At 39.4% G+C, this 20962-nt stretch overlaps 1 protein-coding gene across 1 annotated transcript in view; it reads right to left on the bottom strand.

Moving 5' to 3' along the window:
• Nucleotides 1-20962, bottom strand: part of KCNH5 (potassium voltage-gated channel, subfamily H (eag-related), member 5) — a 159725-nt gene that overhangs the window by 78144 nt on the left and 60619 nt on the right. Inside the window, exon 7 of the mRNA XM_010584153.1 lies at nucleotides 17471-17900. Coding sequence (XP_010582455.1) covers nucleotides 17471-17900 — 430 coding nt within the window. The remainder of the gene's footprint in view (nucleotides 1-17470; nucleotides 17901-20962) is intronic.

Here is a 20962-nt window from a genome sequence, read left to right as displayed (position 1 = left end):
TACAGAGCACTAACCTCCCAAAGGAAAGAAAATACTTATTCCTGTTGCTGTGATAAATGTTTCAGATGACAGCAGAAAATCTCTCCTCTAGCAGCACGAAGAAACACAGGGAACAAAGCTCACTGCCAGTCCTCCCATCCCAGTTCATTTATATACTCAGGGTTGGAAAAGAGGAAGAAAAATTCCTGACCATAATCAATTTCAACCTTTTCTAATTTCACCATGATCCATGCTTATAAATATTTTCATTAACTATCCCATACAACACTCAGCTACATACTTAGCCTAATTAGATTATGGAAATGGTTTTAAATCAGGGAGGTTTAATTAGCAGCAATTATTTCACATGCTGTTACCACTATGTTATGGGATGGCATGGATAATTTCATAACAAAACAGAAAAAAAAAAGATTTTTCTCACAATTCCATATTCTATTGTGATGCACAACACAGGCTTCACTTTCTGCCTATACGAATAGATGCTACTAACAGCCACAAAAAACAACTGTGAGTTGATAGGTACTCACTTTCACATCTCAACATCGTACGTACACCCTCACTAAAGCCAGCTTGGCTTTCAGTTAAAAAAGAAAAAAAAAAGAAAACAAAAGGGAGATGGGGGCTGAAGATTCCCACTGTTTTAATGAGAAGATGCCATGTAAATCAGCCTCCAAGATAACACGCTCCATGCTCTACCTTGTCACAAAAAGTGAGCTGAAATTAGTATCAGCAAGACATATTGTTGCATAGCTGAGCCTATGGATCCTGGAGGTCTCCCCTTGTTGTCAAAACAACAGGGGTAACATTCTGGTTGCATGGAAATAAGCAGAAAAACTGTGTCAGGATTTTACCCTGGGACAACATAGATGGTCTTATTCCAATTATAGTTGTACATAACTACCTAGTTGTATGCCGGGTCAACAGTTGTACCACATCAGCAATTTGGGGCGGGGGGGGGGTAAAAAAAAGTAATTATCATCTTCACAGAAACAACTTCAAGAAAAACAGCATATGAGGATAGAGTCCCTGAGGATAACAATGGGATAATACCTCAATCTGATACATGAGATACCTGGACAGCCTAAACAGAATTCAGTAAAGTCCGTTGTTCTATACCGGGTTCTAAAATGAAGTAAATAGGATCAAATAGGATCAAAACCTAAGAAATGGATTTATCAAAAATTAACTTTGTCCTCATTTTGTGACACTTTTCGAGCCAAATCTTCTAACTAGGATATTAACTTTCTTGATATTTTTATTTAGGTGTCTTGAACGTGAAGTGACTATAAAATGAAGTAAAGAGAATTTTACAAATATAAAGCTGATTGATTGTCAAATTTTATTTGGGGCGGGAAATGGAAGTAAAGTAATACTATGTCTCACAAATGTACATTCAATGTTTTTTTACCAAAATAAGGATAGTTAGTTTGGAGTGTTATCTGCAGAGTGAACAGTGTGCTTCCCAGCTGAGACAGAGTTTCACCTCCCACACTAAACTTCCTTCCTTTGTCAGACTAATCCATTTTGGCCTGATATTTTCCAATGTCAAGGTGAATGTTTTTAGGAAATTTGAGGGAAGATTAGTTTGGCTGGTTTTCATTTGTTGTAACTCTACATGAAAAATATGGTCTTTTTCATTCGTTTTTGGAAGTATATGTAAGAGTAACAACAGGTATAGGCAGAAGTATCAAATACAATGCAATTATTGATTACATTAGGATAAAATATAGATACAAACTTTGAAAATATCCTTCCAATATTAAAAGCATTCAAAAATAACATCTACAGTAGAACTGAATTTATTATGCTTTCTCTAAGGCTATTCCAAAATTTTTCAGACAGAAACAGGTTGCAAGAACAAGAAACCAAGGAAATCTCATGCAGAAAGCACAAACCAATGACAAATCATCCAATTTAAAACTAAAACCAGTGAGATCTTAAATTGGTTTCTTGGTCTTTATGGAAAAAAATGTGTCTAACGTTAACCTACTATTAAGGCTTACCACTCCAAGACCTAGAGCTCAGAGGTCAGGGACCTCAGAGTAATGGCTTGATGGTTTATCTTAATCTTGCCTGTTTAGTAGCTGTTATCTCACATTTCCTTTTTATAACTAATATTTCTGTGTGGGTTTTGGGGGGTAAAAGGGGAGCAAGGAGCAGATCCTAAACGCACTTAAAATATTCCATGTTGGTTGCAATGGGAAAGGTTTTCAGAAAAAAGGAAATGTTATGTAAAAGCAAAGATCTCTTTGAAAGTGAATGGGACATAAACTCCCCAAAGCTATATCAGTGTTTTGACTATATTGCCTGATATCCTGAACAACTCACATTTCCAGTGTCTAGGATGGGACTTCCAAATCTTTTGTAGATTTACAGCAGATGATACCTGTTGTGGCTTTGTGGTGTCAGCCATATATATCTTGCCATTCTACTAAATTATATTGGCTCTGCCTTAAACATGCTAATATATCAGTTTAAAAGATCAGCATGTATTGGACTGGTGCATTTATCCCTACATATGCTCATCACATTCTTATGAGAAGCAAGAGACAGGGACTAATTTCAGCACAAATCTGTACTGTTCCCATGTACCCTGGCTATATTAATCCTGGAACTATTTACCATTGAACATACTGCTCATGGTAGAAAGAATTGGCTCCAGTCCTACTTGGTAGGCTGCATCCCCTGAAGCAAAATAATATATATATATATATATAATTATTATTTTTAAATCAGGATGAACTACAAGGTTCATCTGATTTCTTTCCACGAATGCTGTGGCTCAGACCCACATGAACTTCTTGCTATCATGAAATATCCTGACTGCAGGCTATTAGACTGGCCAGAGCAATGGACAGTATCCCCTATTTACTTCTGCCTTCTCCTGAGCTTTTAAACTGTAGATTGGTAAAAATTAAATGCCTCCTGCATTCTTTGAATTTAATTGAGGTCTGAACCAGTTACGTGGAGTCAACTACAGAAATTCAGACTAATTCAGTGCAGTCGGACTCCTTTTTTTTTGATTCCTGGAACATTTTCATCTGTTTTCATTGGCTCCCCGTAACTTGGAACATGGTTTGGTAGGCACTGTACAAAAACATGTGGAGTTCCTGCCCCCAGCCATTTAACATTTAAACCAATAAATCAGGCATAGGTTTGGAGAGGAAAAAAAGAACCACAAAATTTATCAAATGCCAAAGTCCAGGACTCTACCAAATGTCAGATCTGGAAATGAAACTAAAGGTTTCACATTCCTAGATGAGAGCCTTAACCTTTAGACATCTCTACCCAAAAGCTCTTGTTCCTCTGCTAAATGTTACCAATTAAAAGAGACCACAACTAACTCCTTCTCCTTTTCATGTACACATGAAAACACATTAGTTAACAACCTCAGTGTGTTGCCATTATACGTGAAGATGCTTTGTTGCTACAGTTATAACCTGAAAGACAATAAACTATGAGAAAGTCTGCTTCATTCTGACATTCTTATTGTAGTAACATTAAAACCATTAAAAATATCATGCCACTGCAGAGATGTCTGTGTCATATTGACACGACGACACGCCTTTATCCACAGTGTAAATTTGGTTAGAAATGTATGTGCAGCACGCAAAGGAAGAAAGGAATAAATATCTGGCGCAGAGATAAAGAACATAGGACTCTGTTCCCTTTGAATTTATAATCGTAAAGTGATATATTTCAGCAAACATCCTCTTTGTTGCTTTCTCAGCTGGCTGAAAATGGATTATAAGGTGAGGATGCATAACTTCTCTACGGTCCATTATTTCTTATTATCATCCAGATGGAGCGTGGCTATTAGAGCACCACTAAAAACTCTAATGAACTGCAATGTTTTAGATTACTAATTCTTCAACAGCGTGTTTGTGTATCAATAATAGACTGTAAAGACAACAACAACAATCTGACCAATTAGGCTAGATCAAATCTGCTCAGCTCGGCTTCCCATCCCTCTTATTCTGGGTGTTCATGTGGGTGTTCAATACTGATGCAGTTTCCATTAAACTCCTTCCAAAGCCTCTAATCACCCCTTACAATACTGCAAACATTTAGAAGTATTTAATGGCTTCTCTTGCTTATAAGAAGCGTTTAAACAAAAACACAACCATGTTTAAACCGTATGAATAATTTTCTCGCTATTCTGTCTGTAATGCAGGGGAGTTTAAAATCTCACTTGTTCCTAAGACAGCTAGAGAGTAGTTTATTTGTGAGAGCCCCAATATTTATCATTAAGTCCTCTGTTTAGCAAAGCACTTTAGGATTTAATTCATTAATACTTTCTGATATTCCTGGGTTTGTTTGGGGTTTTTTAACAGGTTACACAGAAACTTGATTTAAGCTTGTGCTTTCCTGGATTGCTCCTTTAGCAGTTGGTAGAATATGTAAAACAGCTGCAGTGCTGGGTCCCACTTCAAAGCTTGGGAAAAGTTTTTTTTTTCCAAAAATGGACAAAGCAGGCTGTGGGATCTATGAAGTCACTAGCTTCCTAAAATTGTAATCCTGCTCCAAAGCCCATCAACACAACACAAATTATGTGCATCTGTTATGATCCCTGAAAAATACTAAGGAAGTTCTGCCAAGGAAGATTTATTATTTTGAAATGAAGACTAATGCTTCAGATTAATCTCTCTAATTCTGCCATTTAAAATCCCATTTAACAGCCAATGCTATCCCTTGACTTCCCAGAAGAGACAGCAGATCAACTCAACATGGGTGTAACCATGGGCACCTGCCTGGTCCTACCGGAGGAGTAGAGAGGGGACAAGGTACTCTGTGGCACCAACCACATCAGCTCCCGCAAGGTCCCACGAGACCACCAGCAGGCTCACCTGTGTTTCGCTTCTCAGCAGGACCAGCTTTCAGCCCCTGCTGCAAATGAGACATATGCGATAGGGCTCAACACACCATCACTCACACGCAACCACAGGCACACAGTCTTGCACGTCACTACATGGACCTCTCTGATAAAATGACCTTGTGTACGGGGAAAGGGAAGGTTGGCCAAGGACCTCCAAGGGCTGTGACCATGCCACGGGTGTTGTAGGCATCTGTCCTGGTTTTGGCCGGGATAGAGTTAATTTTCTTCTTAGTAGCCAGTACAGTGTGTTTTGGATTTAGTGTGAGAATAATGTTGATAACACAAAAATTAACTCTATCCCAGCCGAAACCAGGACAGCATCTCACACACTTGTTTTTCCCTTCTCCTTCACTTCATTCACCTTCAGACAAGAAGATTTGATTACAAGCTCCTTCTTGCATGACCAATCTTCACCCACATTTAATTATTTCAGACTCACATCCTCCAGCCCTTTCAATATTTTCCAGTATGGCACTGATGCCAGCAGCTTCTTTCTTAACTTCTTTCTTACCTTATTGATTTGCTTGCCTTTTTTTTTTTCTTTCAAGTGCTAATGTAGAAAGATTGTGTTTGATTAACTAGAAAGTTACATTTCCTCTAGGTAAGGTGGGCTATCAATTTGAGCAGGAAATGTCTGCATTAATGAGGCACAGTCAATAGTCATAGGCATAAACCTTCTTTATGCCTCAGTTTCCTATTAAAAATAATGGAGTGGAAGCATCCATCAGATTTCATGCTTTAAAATGTTTCTGGTCAAAGAGGAAGAAGGGCAAATGAAGCTAGTCCTTTCATCATATAAAGGAATTATAGTTTGTTCCCATGTCTTTACCAAACAGGTGATCATTCAAACATACCATGTAAAAAAATAATTTCCATACATGGGAACCTGCTGAAATGGATGGTGAGGTTTTACAATATGACTACATGAATTTTAGGCATGAGTCCTAGAGACCTTCAAACGGGACTTAGTCTCCGAATTCCCTCTTGACTATATTTGGAAGTTCCACCCATAAACCTTAAACGTCAGAAATGTTCCTTTCATTATGGCTTGTGGCCAGAAAAACACTTAAAGGTAAGCTCGCATTAAGCAACAATGAGGTCAGTGGGACTAATTCGAGTGATTAAAATGCACCGCTTGTTTAAGGTCCCAGTTCAGGAAGGACCGAAGAACCTGATTAAATGCTTTTAAAAAATAGGTAGGGATTCATTACACCTCGCTCTGCCCTCCTAGCCTTTAACCTAACGTCATTCGATCTCATATGAGGCAAGAGAAATGAGACTTAAAGGATGCAACACCCCATTCAAAGGCAGATAATGTTTGCCTGTGTGACGACTGATGATACTTTCAAGCTGTTCAACCTTGCCAATACATTGTAAGAATTACAATTTTTCCCTTGCTTCTACCGTTACTGTTGGCATGTGCACACACAAACACAAGTGTTGAAGGGACACAGATATCGCTGCTGCTTCCAGTGTTCCAACCTCAGGAAAGATCCAATTTAGGGGGCTTTTAGCTCAAAACTGACCACTGAGGGAAAACTGACACAGAACTCGACACAATGCCACTTCTATAGAGCTGGGCTTTTTCCTGCAGAGGAATTCAGCCTCCAAGGCATCTCTAATTGTCACACCACAATGTAGAAATCAGTGGCAGATATTTATAACCCCTTTTCTATCAATTTCATCCCATTTCAATTCTGATTACGCTTCACAATAGAGCTTTGAAATATGGTTTAATTTTCATGACATACTTTAGAAGAAATTAAATATTCTGCTCTGTTATAAAATCCTTCGTGTTATTATGCAAAAAAATGTAGAAAAAATAATATAAAAGCTTATTAATCTTTCAACTTTTAAAAAATATCTTTTTCTATCTGCTGGCCTTCTTCCTTTTACCTGCTTACTTAGTTTCCCCTGGAAAAAGAGAGAAATTGTTGAGAGTGAGAAAATCGCCCCCAAATCTCTCTTTCTCTCAGTCTTCAAGGAAGATTCTACTTCCGTCCTTCTGCTATTCTTCCAGTGGATAATACCAAAACATGTGGAATTTTTTAAAAAATATATTTTAGAGGAATAAAGTCAGGAAGAAAGAGGTAGAAAACAGAATATCCAAGATAAAATTAGTATTTTCTCTTTCTTTAGTGTAAATCTTTATTTTCTCAATGAAAAAGTCCTGATGAAAACACTGAGGCAAGAACATTTAGCTGAGAACTATATTTCAGCAACAAAAACTTTTAAAGCCAAAAAAAGTTAAACTCCTCTACTGAAATTAATTTCCCTCTCTTTCCTGCAGATGGACTTGATTCAGACCCACAGTGAGAACAGGTTCATCTTCCATAAATAATTGAAACAAGATTCGTCAGCTCCAAACAGTGCCTTCCATGAGAATATGAACGGTACCATTCAGCCCTTGTGCTTGAGAAAAAAATCCCACTAAAACCTTGTTTTAGTGTTGGACAACCCCATTCACCTCTCAATGCCTTGCACAATTTGGATGACACCAGCATTTCCACAGGGAGCTGAACTTCCCCAGGATGAGTGTACCCCAGCACGTGCATGCACATTTTACATTTCAAATATGGAAGTGATATGGGGCGAATATGCAGTGCAAACTTGCAGCCACTACATCACGGACCATAAAACATCACTAAATGTTAAAGGATGGTCAACCATCTAGAGCAAGTGAGCTTTGCTAGCTTTGTCTTGCTTAACACATAACAGAGATTTTCGGCTGTACCTTATTCTCCCTGCAGCATCAGAGAGATGTAGGGTTGGGAGGGACCTCAAGGGATTGCCTGGTCCAATTCCCATACTGAGGCAGGAGCAAGGATACCTGGAGCAAGCCCGACAGATACTCATTGATGAAGTGGAGTCTGCCAAATCCGGTGGTGGCTTTGCCCATGGTCTGAATCTATCCACAGCTGAAAAGTTTTGCTGGACTGATGTTGGAAACCCCAGTTTCCAACATCAGTCTTTCTTTCCCTCCTAACTGACCTGATTGCCCTTCAGAAAACACAGAGGACCAACATTTTTTTCCCTTTCAAGCACACTCTTTCCACGGTAGAAGTCAATCTTCATGTTCCCCTTCAGCTTCCATCAGCTTAAACCAAAGTCAGTTCCTCCAACTGTTCCCCTGAGATCCTGCCTTGTAACAAATTTTTATTGATCTCCTCTGTCTCTAGTTGGTCTATAGCTTTCTTAAAGCCCTGTACCAAAAAAAAAAAAAAAAAAATCTCACCAGCCCTAATCCCAGCAGAATAAATGCCTTCTTCAGCTTGCCTAAGACACTGCTCCTGATACTTTCCAGAGAGAGATTTACAGGTTTTAGCCCACTGTTGTGTTACATTGTTTGCAGTTGCCTATCACTTTCCCCCTCCCTTTTCCTCCAAGATCCTCTCCAGCCTCACAGCAGCAGAGCTGGTTACTCCCTATACTGCACTTACGTATTTGATTTCCCATCTTTACACGTGGTGCATTGCATTTGCCTTTACTGACTTCACCCTGCTGATTTTGTGCCACCCTTCCAATTTATTGGATCATTATGGATTCTGATGCTGTCATCTAAACCACTTGCAACCCGTCCCATAACTCTCCCAATGTACTCTCTCTGTTCTGTCACTCAACTCTGCTCATGAAAGTGTTGAATAAAATCACATGCGGGGCAAAGACTTCTCCGGCAATTCCCTCCAGGTTTGACAGTGAAGCCCTTGATTACTTTTTGAGAGAGATTTTTAAATCAGCTATTGCCGGCTTTGTTATGACTGTGTTGAGATCATCTTTCACTCGTTTGCTATGAGACCACTATGTGGAAAAGTGTCAGAAGCCTTTTAAAAAGTTCAGATGTATCGTATCTACTAAATTCCCCTTATTCACTAGGCAGTTATCTTGTCAAAGAAAGAAATCAGATTAATTTGCCATGAACTCATCTTGACAAATCCATTCTGGCTGCTGGCCAGTGGAATAAAACTAGTTTTAACCATTCATGACCAAAATATTCCAACTGAAGCACAACTGGATTTTTTTTGGCTCAGCACTGGCAGGGAGGCACAGCAGGTACCCAAGGGAGAGATGCCATTTTGGATGCTATCCTGTCCTTCCTCCAAATTGACAGGAAAGGCGTAAAGCTCTTTAAGGTAGAACCTGCAGTCATACTCCCACGTAGGGTACGCTTTCATCAGCAGAAAATTTTTCCTGATTCTACTAAGTTTCTTGCAGAAAAAGCTGCAGGAAAGATGAATGAAGGTAAGAGACATGCAGGCTCAGTCCTCAGTGCTCTCAGTATTTTCAAGAGGAACATGACATTGTACTACTTCAGACCTACAGAAATGAAGCAATGAGAAACCAAGAACTAGTATCTGTCATCTTTTATCCAATTATCTGATAACTCTTAGTACCACCAAACGTGTTACAGTACCACAGGCATTAGTGCAATAATGAAACCTCCCAGAGATTTGGGCTTTTTATTTCTTTTACAAAAACGACACAAAAAAAACAGCTCTATCTATCAGCCTCTCCGGATGTGCAGCAATGTCAGTTTTCCACTTATAAAATTCAGCCTAACAAAATTTAGGCATGGGAATTTCTTGATTGACCTGAAAAAGTAGTATTTTAAGGCCTGATTCACTGGTATGATTCAACTTTTCTACAACATGACACTTCCTAAAACAACTTGTCTCCTCATGCCACTGCCCAGCCTAACAACTTTCCTTACACTCTGGTTGATAAACCACAGCACTTCTCCGCAAGTAAAGCTAGGCCAATATTAAGGAGATTTAACAGCAAATACGTCTTTTACCCGCTGAAAAGCAGTACCCACTGTGGAGCACAGCTCCACTGAAATCAGGCAGGATCTACCTGGGTAACTGGCCTGACTTATCTGGGTAACTCTTCTTTTTGAATGCCAACCACACACAGGTATTTTCTCATGAGTATACAAAATTAAGCCCTGCAGATTTCGAAGGATCTCTATGCAGACACAGGCCTAGATCACTCACTTGGCTTTCTGAAACTTCAGAACAGAAAAACACGAACAATCTCCCTAGGCCCTTCCATCCAAGGGGTATAATACCTCGGGGGTTATCTTTCATCTAAGATTTGTTTATCCCTCTAGCACAATATGCTATAAAGCTGTGCTGTGTTGTAAGCTAGTCGGATGTATTTGCTGATCTAGTTGGATTAATTAAAACTTTTTGCTTCCTGAGAGATACAGATGTTATGAGTAATCCAGGACAACCTGATAATCCTTCTTGGGACCATCTCAGGTGGTTTCTTGCACTGTGTGTGAGCAACAGCACTATGGAAAGGTTGATTTTACACATTTATGTATCATTATTTAACAGCCATTTTCAGTTGTTTTAAATAACATAGCTCAATAGCATGAAATAACATTTCTTTCTTCATTCTTACCTCTCCCACTCACTGCCCCACCTCTCTTAATACCATAAATTCATTTAAACATATCAAGCCAATGATAATAAATGTAAAGCTTACATAAACACACACTAGCTACAACCTTGCAAAAACAAAAACCCATAAAGCTTCCCAAAGAGGCTGTTTTAGAGTTTTAAAGCTCTTTATATAAAGACACATTTTTGCTATAAACTACAACCCGAATATCTAAAAATCTACTGCCATGTCAGAGTTAAAGCAAAACAAGGCACATATGCCCCTCGTGGTGCTTCTGCCAATTACCCTTGTATCCACGCCAATCTCACTCTTAGACTGAAGTTTCATGAAAAAGTGGATGATGCTAGATCATTTACTCCCTAAGAGTAACTTGTTTTTTACTGTAGGCTACTGATGCATTTATACTCTAAGCCTTTTCCATGCAGCTGTTCAGAGAATATTAAGATTTCCAAGTTTGGGTGATGCACTGAGACCAATACCCTTCCTGGAAACACTTCATCTGCTCCAGCTGTGAGACATAACTGAAATTGCTAGTAATTAAAACATAGCACAGAAAAATCCTGATATCCTTGCTTTGTAGAGCTGGTAGCACTTGGACTATGGTCCAGCAGTCAAAGCGTCAAAATGCTTTTCCAATGGCATTCAAAAGGGGAAATTTCCACTGAAAGACAACTTCATGTAACTTTCTGTGTCACCTCCTTCTGTGTGCACTGGTGGGTACATGTGAATGAACAGTTTTACCCTCTCTTGATTTGGATGTTAAAGAATGTACCACCTTTCTCATTGTCTCATCTGAAATACTAAACTGATGAATTTACCCCCAGTTTCACTTATAACTTGTATCACTGACTTAGTTGCATAGAAATCTTTACCCCTCGTCTTCTAGGTGACTTGCAGCCTTTTGAAAACCTTTCTTCAAGCTCTGAAATATCAAGATACGCTCACTTCAAAGACAAGGCGTAGGGGTGATGCACAGCTTTACTTCCAGTATTTCATCCAGCGGGATATTGGTGATGAAGCCAAATGCCAATCTGCCCAGAACAAGACAGCTAGAAATACACCTAAAACAGCCCTTTTGGGAAAATCTTTGGCATCCTGTCTCAATGTTTAAAACCACTCTGGGTCAAGCAGTTCTTTACTGCAAGGCAGTCACCACATCAACACCTCCTCCTCCGTTAGCCCTACATCCCTTAGAAACTAATTAATTCCTCCAGACAATCTCCACCTCCCCTAAATAAAATGCTCTGTCTTTGAGACATAGTTGTTAACGCACAGCTGAGTTTGCAGCCTTTCCAGGTGGATGCATGCTTGTGCAGAGGAGCAGGAGGGATGCAGTTGCACACAGAAGAGCTCCTAGTTGGGAAGCATCCTTGTGCCCTCCTCTCAGTAGCCTTGATCAGGGCAGTTTTGCCAAACCATGTAGCAGATACACATCATACAATATAGAAGACCACGAAGAAGCGAGAAGATGCTTCATCCCTCCCTCACCGGGCCAAATTCTGTAGGACATTCAAAACTTTGCCAAGTCCAACCTGGTAATAACCTGCAAGTGCTCCTTCCAGGGGGTGCAGGTTATCACCCAGCTCTCCAGCCACTTCACACTGGTTGCTGTGGAAGCATCCTGCACCCCACCTTGCCAAATACAGTTTGAGAGTTACATCCCTATGTAGCTGAAGCAATTAAGAGCTCACTAGTGGGGCCATGCTCTTGTTCAACGAGATTTGGATAAGGCCCACATTTTAAGAAACTGTAAGGAGCAGCTCAAAAATTGGCACAAGTTGTCTACTGCTGAAGAGGTCAAACCCGTCTGCAGCTCCTGGACAGGTGGCGCAGAGCCGTGTCTCTCCCATACCCCAAATCCCTGCAGGAAAAGAAAATGGCCTTACACAGGACTGACTCTTGTAGAACACCCTTAGAGCAGGGTTGGATTTCAACCATAGCTAAACACTCAGGCCTATAAATTCCTACAACTGTAAAGCTTTCTCACATTACTATCTGTTGCTGTAAAAAATATGATTTAATCTACGTTACTGGTAGCGATTTTTGCTAGAAGGTGCTATCTTACACATACATTCTCCTCGGGATCAAAAATTAAATCCTATGGACTCTTGGGACTGCTTGTCTGGAAGTCTGCCAGACAAGCGCTTTCCTACAATTACACACTGTTGTGTCAGTGCGTGGGCTTTGCCACTGCTTAACAAATTTACTAGATAAACCTCCATGATTCATACAAACAGCACTCAAGTGGCTAACTACCATATATTGGCAGGGAACTGACTAATGTTACTTGAACAATGAAAGAACCCACTTGAATAACGAATTAGGTTTTGGCAGATCAATGGAGAGATGACTGACAGCCCGCGGCAGTCCGTGTCACAACTCTAAAACAAGAGCTGAGGAACAGCAAGGGAGGGTGCCACAAGCAACCAGCAGCTTTTCTGCATCGTTCGCCCATTGCTCAATACAGGAGGTTTTAGAACCAGGGGTGGCTCAGATGAGAGCATCTCACCCAATCTCCATAGGAAAGAGCATGTCCTATTCTCTCCGTTTAGTAAAATTAAAAGCAGAGCAGGGTATCAAGAGGAACCCACCCACGCTCTCCTTCATCAGCTCTCCCCTGAACAATAACAACTTGGGGTCAAAGTGATAGCAATCACATCTGTTTTCTTTTCCAACCTGCAAATCATCACCTTGGGTATTTTTAAGATGAAAACAAGAAGTCAGCACTTCAAGCCATGAAACTAGAAACTGAGTTTTAGAAAGAGCTCTCTAGAAATTGCTCCAACGGCCAGCAGCAATGACCAATTTTCCAGAGAAGGTATCCTATACAATCACCGCAACGAATTCTTCTGCTCATACACAAAACCAACTTGAATTAACAAGCCTGTCCTCACCATAATTTAAAACCAGTCACTGAAAAATAATTTCTCCCCCACAACAACCTCCCCATAAATCTGGAAGTAAATAGAAGCCAAAGCAAGAGATGTATATAAGCATCTCCCTAAAGCAAAAACAACAAAGCACCCTTTCTGAGCTCTTCTGGGGACTGACAGATGACTTAAGAGATTCTTCTGGGACTTTCACATCCTGAGAAACAGTGAAGTATTCAACGTTCATTGACATTCCTGGCTTCAATATCTTGTTCTGACCTTCCCTTGCAGCAAGGATCATCAGGGAATTTCAGTGACCAGTGGAATATGCTGGATTTCTGTTACTGCTTAGATACAGTACGTGCTGGGTTGAGCCAACTCAGCTGGATAAACTAACTCATGTAAATGCCATATTTATGGGGCTAGACTGACCCTGCAATCTGCTTTATGTCATTCAGAGCAATTTCATTGTTACACATGGACAGAGGCAAACTGATTGCCCCCAGTTACACAAGAAGCATGCAGAAGTGTATCAGGGACTTTTTGAGCTGCCATCTGGGAAGCTGGCCACTTTTCTCCCAGTGGAAGCACAGGAGGGAAGAAGGCATATGGCAGTACACAAACTCTTGTCGTTTAAACATTCACATTTGTTTCTTCAGAAAACCCCATCTCTCCTGAATTCTGCAAGCTGTTTCGCCCTGCCATATTGCCACCTTCCCCAAAATGCCTTTTCCCTTTTACAGACTTTCTGAAGTCTTGGCTGTGCTCAGCTGCAAGATAGTAATAGTGTACAAACCAAAAGTACCTTTCTGGCTTCTTAATACGTTCCTTTTTGTGAAAGGCACAAACCCCATTAGTTTTCCATGTACATCTATGGCTGTGCTGCAGAAGCCTAAAACCTGCCTGTGAACTGAGCTAGAGCAACATGCAGCAGCAGAGACTGAGTTTCTTGCTAGAGGCTGTGAGCTGACAGAAGATAATGGGAGGTTTATGAGAAAGGTCCTTCCTGAATGATAAATGATCCCTGGTCCATTCAAAGCATCTGACGGACCTACCTATTTGTTCTGTTCCGCACAGAGAGGGGATGAAATTACCTATATCAACACAAAAGGAGCTACAAAAATCAGATTTTCAATGCATATTCAGCAACTCTAGGCAGCAAATGCAAAGTAGGTATTTAAACAATAACCCTTGTAAAAAACTTGCTTCCTTGTCGTACGATGCTTTATGTTTGCCATTTTTAGCTTTTCAAGTGTCAAGAAGCAACAGAAAAAATATTGCTGAACAGCACTGGACACCAAGAAAAAGCAAGTGAGGCAAAAAGAAATCTGAAGTATGCTCCACAAGATGAAGTTAAGTTATTCAAAGCTCTCTTTTCTGCAAGACAGGTGATGTATTTCAGTCTAAATATCCCACCCGATTCTGTCCTCAGTGAACAACCAAGTGACAAACTGCCAATCAAATTGAAAAGCATCCCCATTCATCTGGGTTTCCCCCGCCACCACCCCGCACCGAGCAATGCTTTATCAGCAGGTACAGAATCTTAATTTGGCTATTTTTAACAAGTACACCATTTTGCAATCCTGCCCACCAGAAGGATTTGCAAATCTCTCCAAATACTCCTCCCAGGTCCTGATAACTTTGCCAGCATGAATAGGAAACTTTGGGCTTGCAGAACAAGCCGCTGCTAGCTGACAACGCAGTGAAGATTTTCTTTCATATCTGCAGTTTGCATGAGTAGGCAGCTGGGATTGTGATGAATTACTATCTTCAATTCCACTGCTAAGTTTAAGACATTTATTTGGCACAGTCTGTTAGAAAAGACACTGCCAATATCAACTATTGGTGTTAGCAAACTTTTTTGGGAGAACTACCAAAGGTATTTCACAGTCTCTCTGCTTATAACAGGAGTCAGCTCAGGGACCAGAGTTTTTATTGATTGAACTTTAATTGAATTTTGCTGAATGTTTATCTCAAAACACTGTTTCAAAAGAAAAACTAAAACATCTCGTTTTGAAAACAACTTGAATAGTTTTCACTTCTTAGTTACACCTTTTCCTGGGGCCAAATCCTTTTCCCAAGCTCACTGGCCACTTTGATTGCCTAAGAAACTGCATTTTCCATCGGCTATTTATTGTGTCTTCCTGTCCCATTTTGGTGTTCAGACTGTCCTGCCTTCAGTAGCTGGTACTGCAAAGCATGTTTATACAATCCTGCAGGTCTGATCTCTTTGCAGAAATACTGCAAGTATAAAGTCCATGACCAGTATCTATTTGGAAGTTGGCATATTTTCTAACCAGTGTTCAACCAACCAAGCAACTCCTTTTAGATTTCAGGAGTAGTCATCATACTGATGTGCTTCAAACCTTCATTGATATGTTGGCAAAAGATTCAATCATTTGATCACAATTGAGAATTTTTACACTTGCAAATAATCTAAAAAGGTTTCTTCTGTGTGTAGCCTTCCTGCATGCCACAACGCTCTTCACCCCACTCACAAGAGAAGCCACATGTATTTTGATGGCATTATTTTTATGGAATAAGCAACTTAACTGTTCTTTTGCCGTGCTTCTTCAATTTTAGATTCTACTTTTGACTTTGCCCAAAAGCCTATAAACCTACTCATGGTTCTCCAACTACTAAGCTTACAGGTACCACTTATAAATTTGACATGTACATTTAATAATTTTGTGGGTACCACTTATGAAAACTATTAAAATCAGCCAGTGGCACATACACAGGTTATTGTAATGTCAACTCTGATACTGCTATGTGTATTCCCCATCTTTAACATATGTTTCAGAGATGGAAAAGCAAGAGAACAATCCACCTAGAACAAATACAAAGCAGGTTACAAGCTCCATTTCCTTTTCACTTACCGAGGCCATGCATCTATTTTGTTATTACTATTATTATTATTCATTATGGTTTTATGGCTCTCACTCGACCCTAAATCATTTACCACAGCTGCTTAATTGCTTCTGTGGGGCAACAGAAGTCCCCACAAAAGACAAGGGAAGTAAATATTACGGTATTTAAAATGTTCTATATCCACTTTATTCTCCAAATCCCCAGCCTTCTGTAAATACCACAAAGCAGTTTCAACAAATGGCTAATCAGCACCTATAGGTTTTCTATGGCCTAGCTGCAATAGCTCATTAATGCTGTAGCTTGGGGATTTGCTTTTTATGGACTTTGAAAATGTTCTGAAACACATCAACCCATCATGTAAAGATGCTGTTCAGCAGAAATTTCATTGCACCACGCTGCAAGTAGAGTCCTACAACTGTAACCTCTCTTTTTAAAAAGCATTTAAAAGTCTCCAAACAAATGGCTTTAATCTTCTAAAGATCTAGAAAGACTGTAGCAAGAAAACTTCCTTTTTATAGTTCAGTATTTCTCTGAGATGAGCTCAAAGTGTTAGCTGAGATAATTATCAGAGAGATTATGCAGTTCTTATTTTCAAAAGGTTTTGTTTGCTCTCTTGTTACATAATTGCTTAGTGTTTGTATGGAGCTCAGAAAATTGAAAGCATCAGAGAAATACCAAGAATTATTTATTTAACAGAAAAATAATTCTCCCAAATTATACTAACATTTTCAGCAGTCTTGACTATATTTTGAAGATTTCTGTCAACCTCGAGAGCTGCTCAGTGATCTAACCTTAGTAGCACATAAAATAAGAAATGTGCCTTAACAATATTGGTTTTAGACTATTTCAGTTGAGCTGCAAAACAGCACGAAGCAGAGAAAAGGTGCAATATAGTGTCTTATGATTTCCTTCACTTCTAGCTTTGCTGGTGCCAAAGGTCACCACAATCTGGAGGTAAAATTAGGACTTGTAAGTCAAACCAGTGCCATGAAGCACACAATCACTTTATGGAATCACTAAATGTTTCGAGAATTGGCTAAAACAAGCTCAAACATTTCCAAGCCTGTTCAAGTTTATAAGCAAAACTCAGTCAGACTACCTGAATTTGAATATACATTGTAACTTTTAACCAAATTCCAGCCAAGACCATTCAACCACAACCAAAGCCATCTTTAAAGTGTAAATAAGAGGCCCTGAACTCAATATAAAATTATCATTGAGCACACTTACGTACATACCACACTTAGTCTCACAAACAATTTAAAAGCTACAGCAGCTCCACAATTTCAACTCCTGTTTTCAATAATTCCAAGTTCATTTCATGATTATTTACAGGTACTTCAGATTTTTTAGGATGTCGAGAAAGCTTACAGCAAGTGTGCTATGCAACCATCGTAGTAGCTATACAGCTACCTTTTGCTTAAACACAATAAAATCAAATTCTACTTACAGCCAACCATCATCATGGCCACTGAAAAAATCTTCTCTCCATCAGTGGTTGGTGCTATGTTTCCAAATCCTATCGTTGTAAGGCTTGTCATGGTAAAGTAGAGAGAGGATATGTACAAGGAGTCTTTACTGGGTCCTCCTTCCCACTGCCCTGAGCCAGTGGTGTTGTATCGATATGGTGTCCCAATACTCAGTGCCAATTGGTAGAGCCAGCTATCTGTTTTGATTGTATTAGTGACTTCATCTATGACTTCGTAGTCCCCGATGCTGTACCATATGCAGGCTAGCCAGTGGGCCACCAGTCCAAACACACACACCAACAGTACCAGTACAGCAGCACCATATTCCAGGTAATGGTCCAACTTCCTGGCAACTCGACCAAGTCGTAGAAGACGCACCACTTTTAAGGAACTGAAGAGGCTACTGATCCCCTAGAAAAGAATAAAAATCATTATTTCGTCTGACATATCCTGCTTGTTAAGACAGCAGGCTGTACAGCAATTCCTGCATCTGCTTTAAATCTTTCTACACAATTTTTCACGTCCCAGACGACAGAATACAAGATCAAACCCTCCTCCCCCTCCAGTACTTTTGTCCTCATCAGGGTAAATCAAGTTTGGCACTCATTAGGTGGATAAATTACTTCATTCAAGCTCAGTCTTTCCAAGTAACAGAAGAGTTCTGTGGAATCCAAGGTGAGAAATGGCATGTTTATTACAAAAAGGAGTGATTAGATACTTTGCCAGTTTGAAGTAAACAGGAGACTCTGCTTTGAGCTCAAGGAAGTCAAATGTGGTGTAGGAGCAGTCACAGATGGAACTACAACATCCAAGTGGAGCCTTCTTGAAGCTTTTCAGAGAACAGTGTTCTATTAAATCCAAGCAGAGGATTGCTATTCTGGCCAAAATGGGGGTCCACTTATTTCAACAACCCTCAGCATTAACAGGTGCTCAAGAGAAATGTCAGAAAGTAATTGTAATGGGTAAGTACAGAGAAATCTGCCTATTGTTCCTCTCATCCACCAGGGAGTAGCTGGGTAACTTCCTCTAGTCCAACAGTCTCCACCTCATATTATCCTTTACCGCAGCTAATAAAACTCTAGATATTTTGTTATTTATGAGAAGTCTCACTGACTGAACACAGAACTAACAACTGTAGGCACATCACCTTTCTGAGTGAGACTAATACAGACCACAAGGCACTGGCAAGAAAACCACATGCCTTTGCATATAGGGTTAATTTTCCTTCCAATCAACAGACATTGCAGATATTTTCCTAATGCAAGTATTTGTGCGATGGGTTTTTTTTCACGCAAGATAAATGAAGCACAAATAAATGAAAGTACAAATATTCAGGGAATAGAAGCCCAGGAACCATCAAAAAGTTAATAGAAACATCTGAGAAGGAACAAGAAATGTGCACAAGTGGTTTGCAATGTATTTTAATAGAGTTTATAGATGCAGAAAGAGAAGAAAAATATGTTCCTGATCTATTGCAATCCCATGATATACCTAACTTGTGCATTAAATTAATTAGTGGCTCAAAATAGAAGGTTTGTAAAGGAAGGTTTCTAATATAAAACATTCAGAAGCTGAAGACATTTAATTTAAAGTAGAAATTAAGACATAGAAAGCAATGAGGCAAACATTCCTAGTTACTGTGCCAAGATTAAATTGCCCTTTTCTATGCATCATTATCAAATCAGTCTAGTCAAAACACTGGCTAATTATATTATCAAACAGTGAAAGACTGGAGTTTCTGGAGTTTTCCATACCAGAAAAACATTAATCTCTTTTGCACCTCTGTTTCTTTTCACAACTAAGGTTTGAAGGGTAACATACATCTGATATTTCTAGATGTAATCTGTTGGACAAAGTTCTTGTATGCTTTTCAAATCCTGTTGGAATTTGTTTCAGATCCCCAAATCCTTAATAAATTGAAGTTCTATATTTGCATTCAAGCTCTCATGATGACTAATACCACGGAGGCAAGTGGAATTTTCCCATTTTGATTTCTGTATTTTGCATTTACACAAGAGACAGATGTAGTTTATCATTCTTATTTCCATCTAAATGTATATCTACTGATTTGCTTTGGGATATATATCTGTGAGGCACTCTGAACAGTCAACTTGTCCAATAAACTGGGAACTCCCTTACAATGTTCATTACACAATGGACGGGGGCCAATGGACTACTGAATGAGGGTCACAGCCCACAGAAACAATATCTACATTAAAAAAGAAAACTACAGAGTAGTTTAATAGTGTGTTTCGCAAAATTAATCTGCAGTGTGTTTCAGTGAATTAACCCTGATTCTGAAAGTTTACAACATGCTGTGAAATCAGAGGGAGAAAACAGCAGGGTTGGGGGTTTTTTTTGTAGGAGAAGGTCCTATTGCATTGGTGAAGAAGATATACATTATTTCCATTTTACTTAAAAAGTCACTGTTCATTACCAAGATTAAGGCTAGGGAAGGAGTTAAAAGACCTGGAATCTCAACTTGGGAGTCCCCTTTTGCACCCAGTAGTTTAAGTTCGACCCAGTGGCAAGGCTTACACTGCTCTTTCTACTGCACAAATCCAAACTGAGAGTCAGCCCTTGTTCAATAGAGTTTACAGTCCGACACTCTATCCTCCATCCAGAGTACATCTTCTCTGTCTAACTTACGTGGACAGTTTAGCAGTTGTACAACTAATATAATGCAGCATTTATTTTAAAGTCTGGGAGAAAGATTGTGCTATGATTTTTTTTTTTTTCCTAAGCACAGGTAACAATCACATCTCTTATGCATAAAACAAAGAGAAATGTTTCGTTTTAGCTGACATTGAAATGTATTCTTTCCAAAGAGTAATTCATTTAAGTTTCACTCTAAGTCTTAAAGCCAGTTCAGTCTGACCCACTACTTTAAGGCCAAAAAATCAGAGATATATTTATTGAGCATTCACATTTCATGTCTAATCTTGCAAAACATAAAGACAATACTGGAAGCTTTAAAAGCCTATTCCATAAAATACTACCTAGGAAAGAGCAATTAAGCACATACTAAACGAACATGTGATGCATCGCACTGTTTAAGTACTGGGTTGGGTGAAGCTGGTACCTTTATACTTAAAAAATCGCCTGATGATTAAACGCACAATTGTTAGTAAACAAAGGTTTGCCTCAGATTCAGCAATGATCTCTTTGGTGGAAATTACGTGAAAGACTAACTGCCTTGAATTAAGTTTGGGCTATTCAGAAATTCAGTGTTCTAAACTCAACTGATTGCTGGCTGCCTTTAATTTCATTTTTCTTTTAACTGTATGCTCCATAATGAATATTTTGGAAATCCTTCTACTAAAGCATAAGCATCAGCTCTAATTGAAGTAACCTTAGCACTCAAGGAACAGAGAGGTGATTAGAAACCTTGAATGGCATGTAATCCTGTTTGGCACTAGCATCGTGTAAATAACACACGGTTTTGATACCAAGGATCCAACCTTCTGGGAGGA

This window comes from Haliaeetus leucocephalus, unplaced genomic scaffold, assembly GCF_000737465.1.
Source record: "Haliaeetus leucocephalus isolate CR32 unplaced genomic scaffold, Haliaeetus_leucocephalus-4.0 Scaffold944, whole genome shotgun sequence".
NCBI classification, from domain to species: Eukaryota; Metazoa; Chordata; class Aves; order Accipitriformes; family Accipitridae; genus Haliaeetus; species Haliaeetus leucocephalus.
The sequence above is the reverse complement of the archived record's forward strand: the minus strand, read 5'-3'. Positions and strand labels throughout refer to the sequence as shown.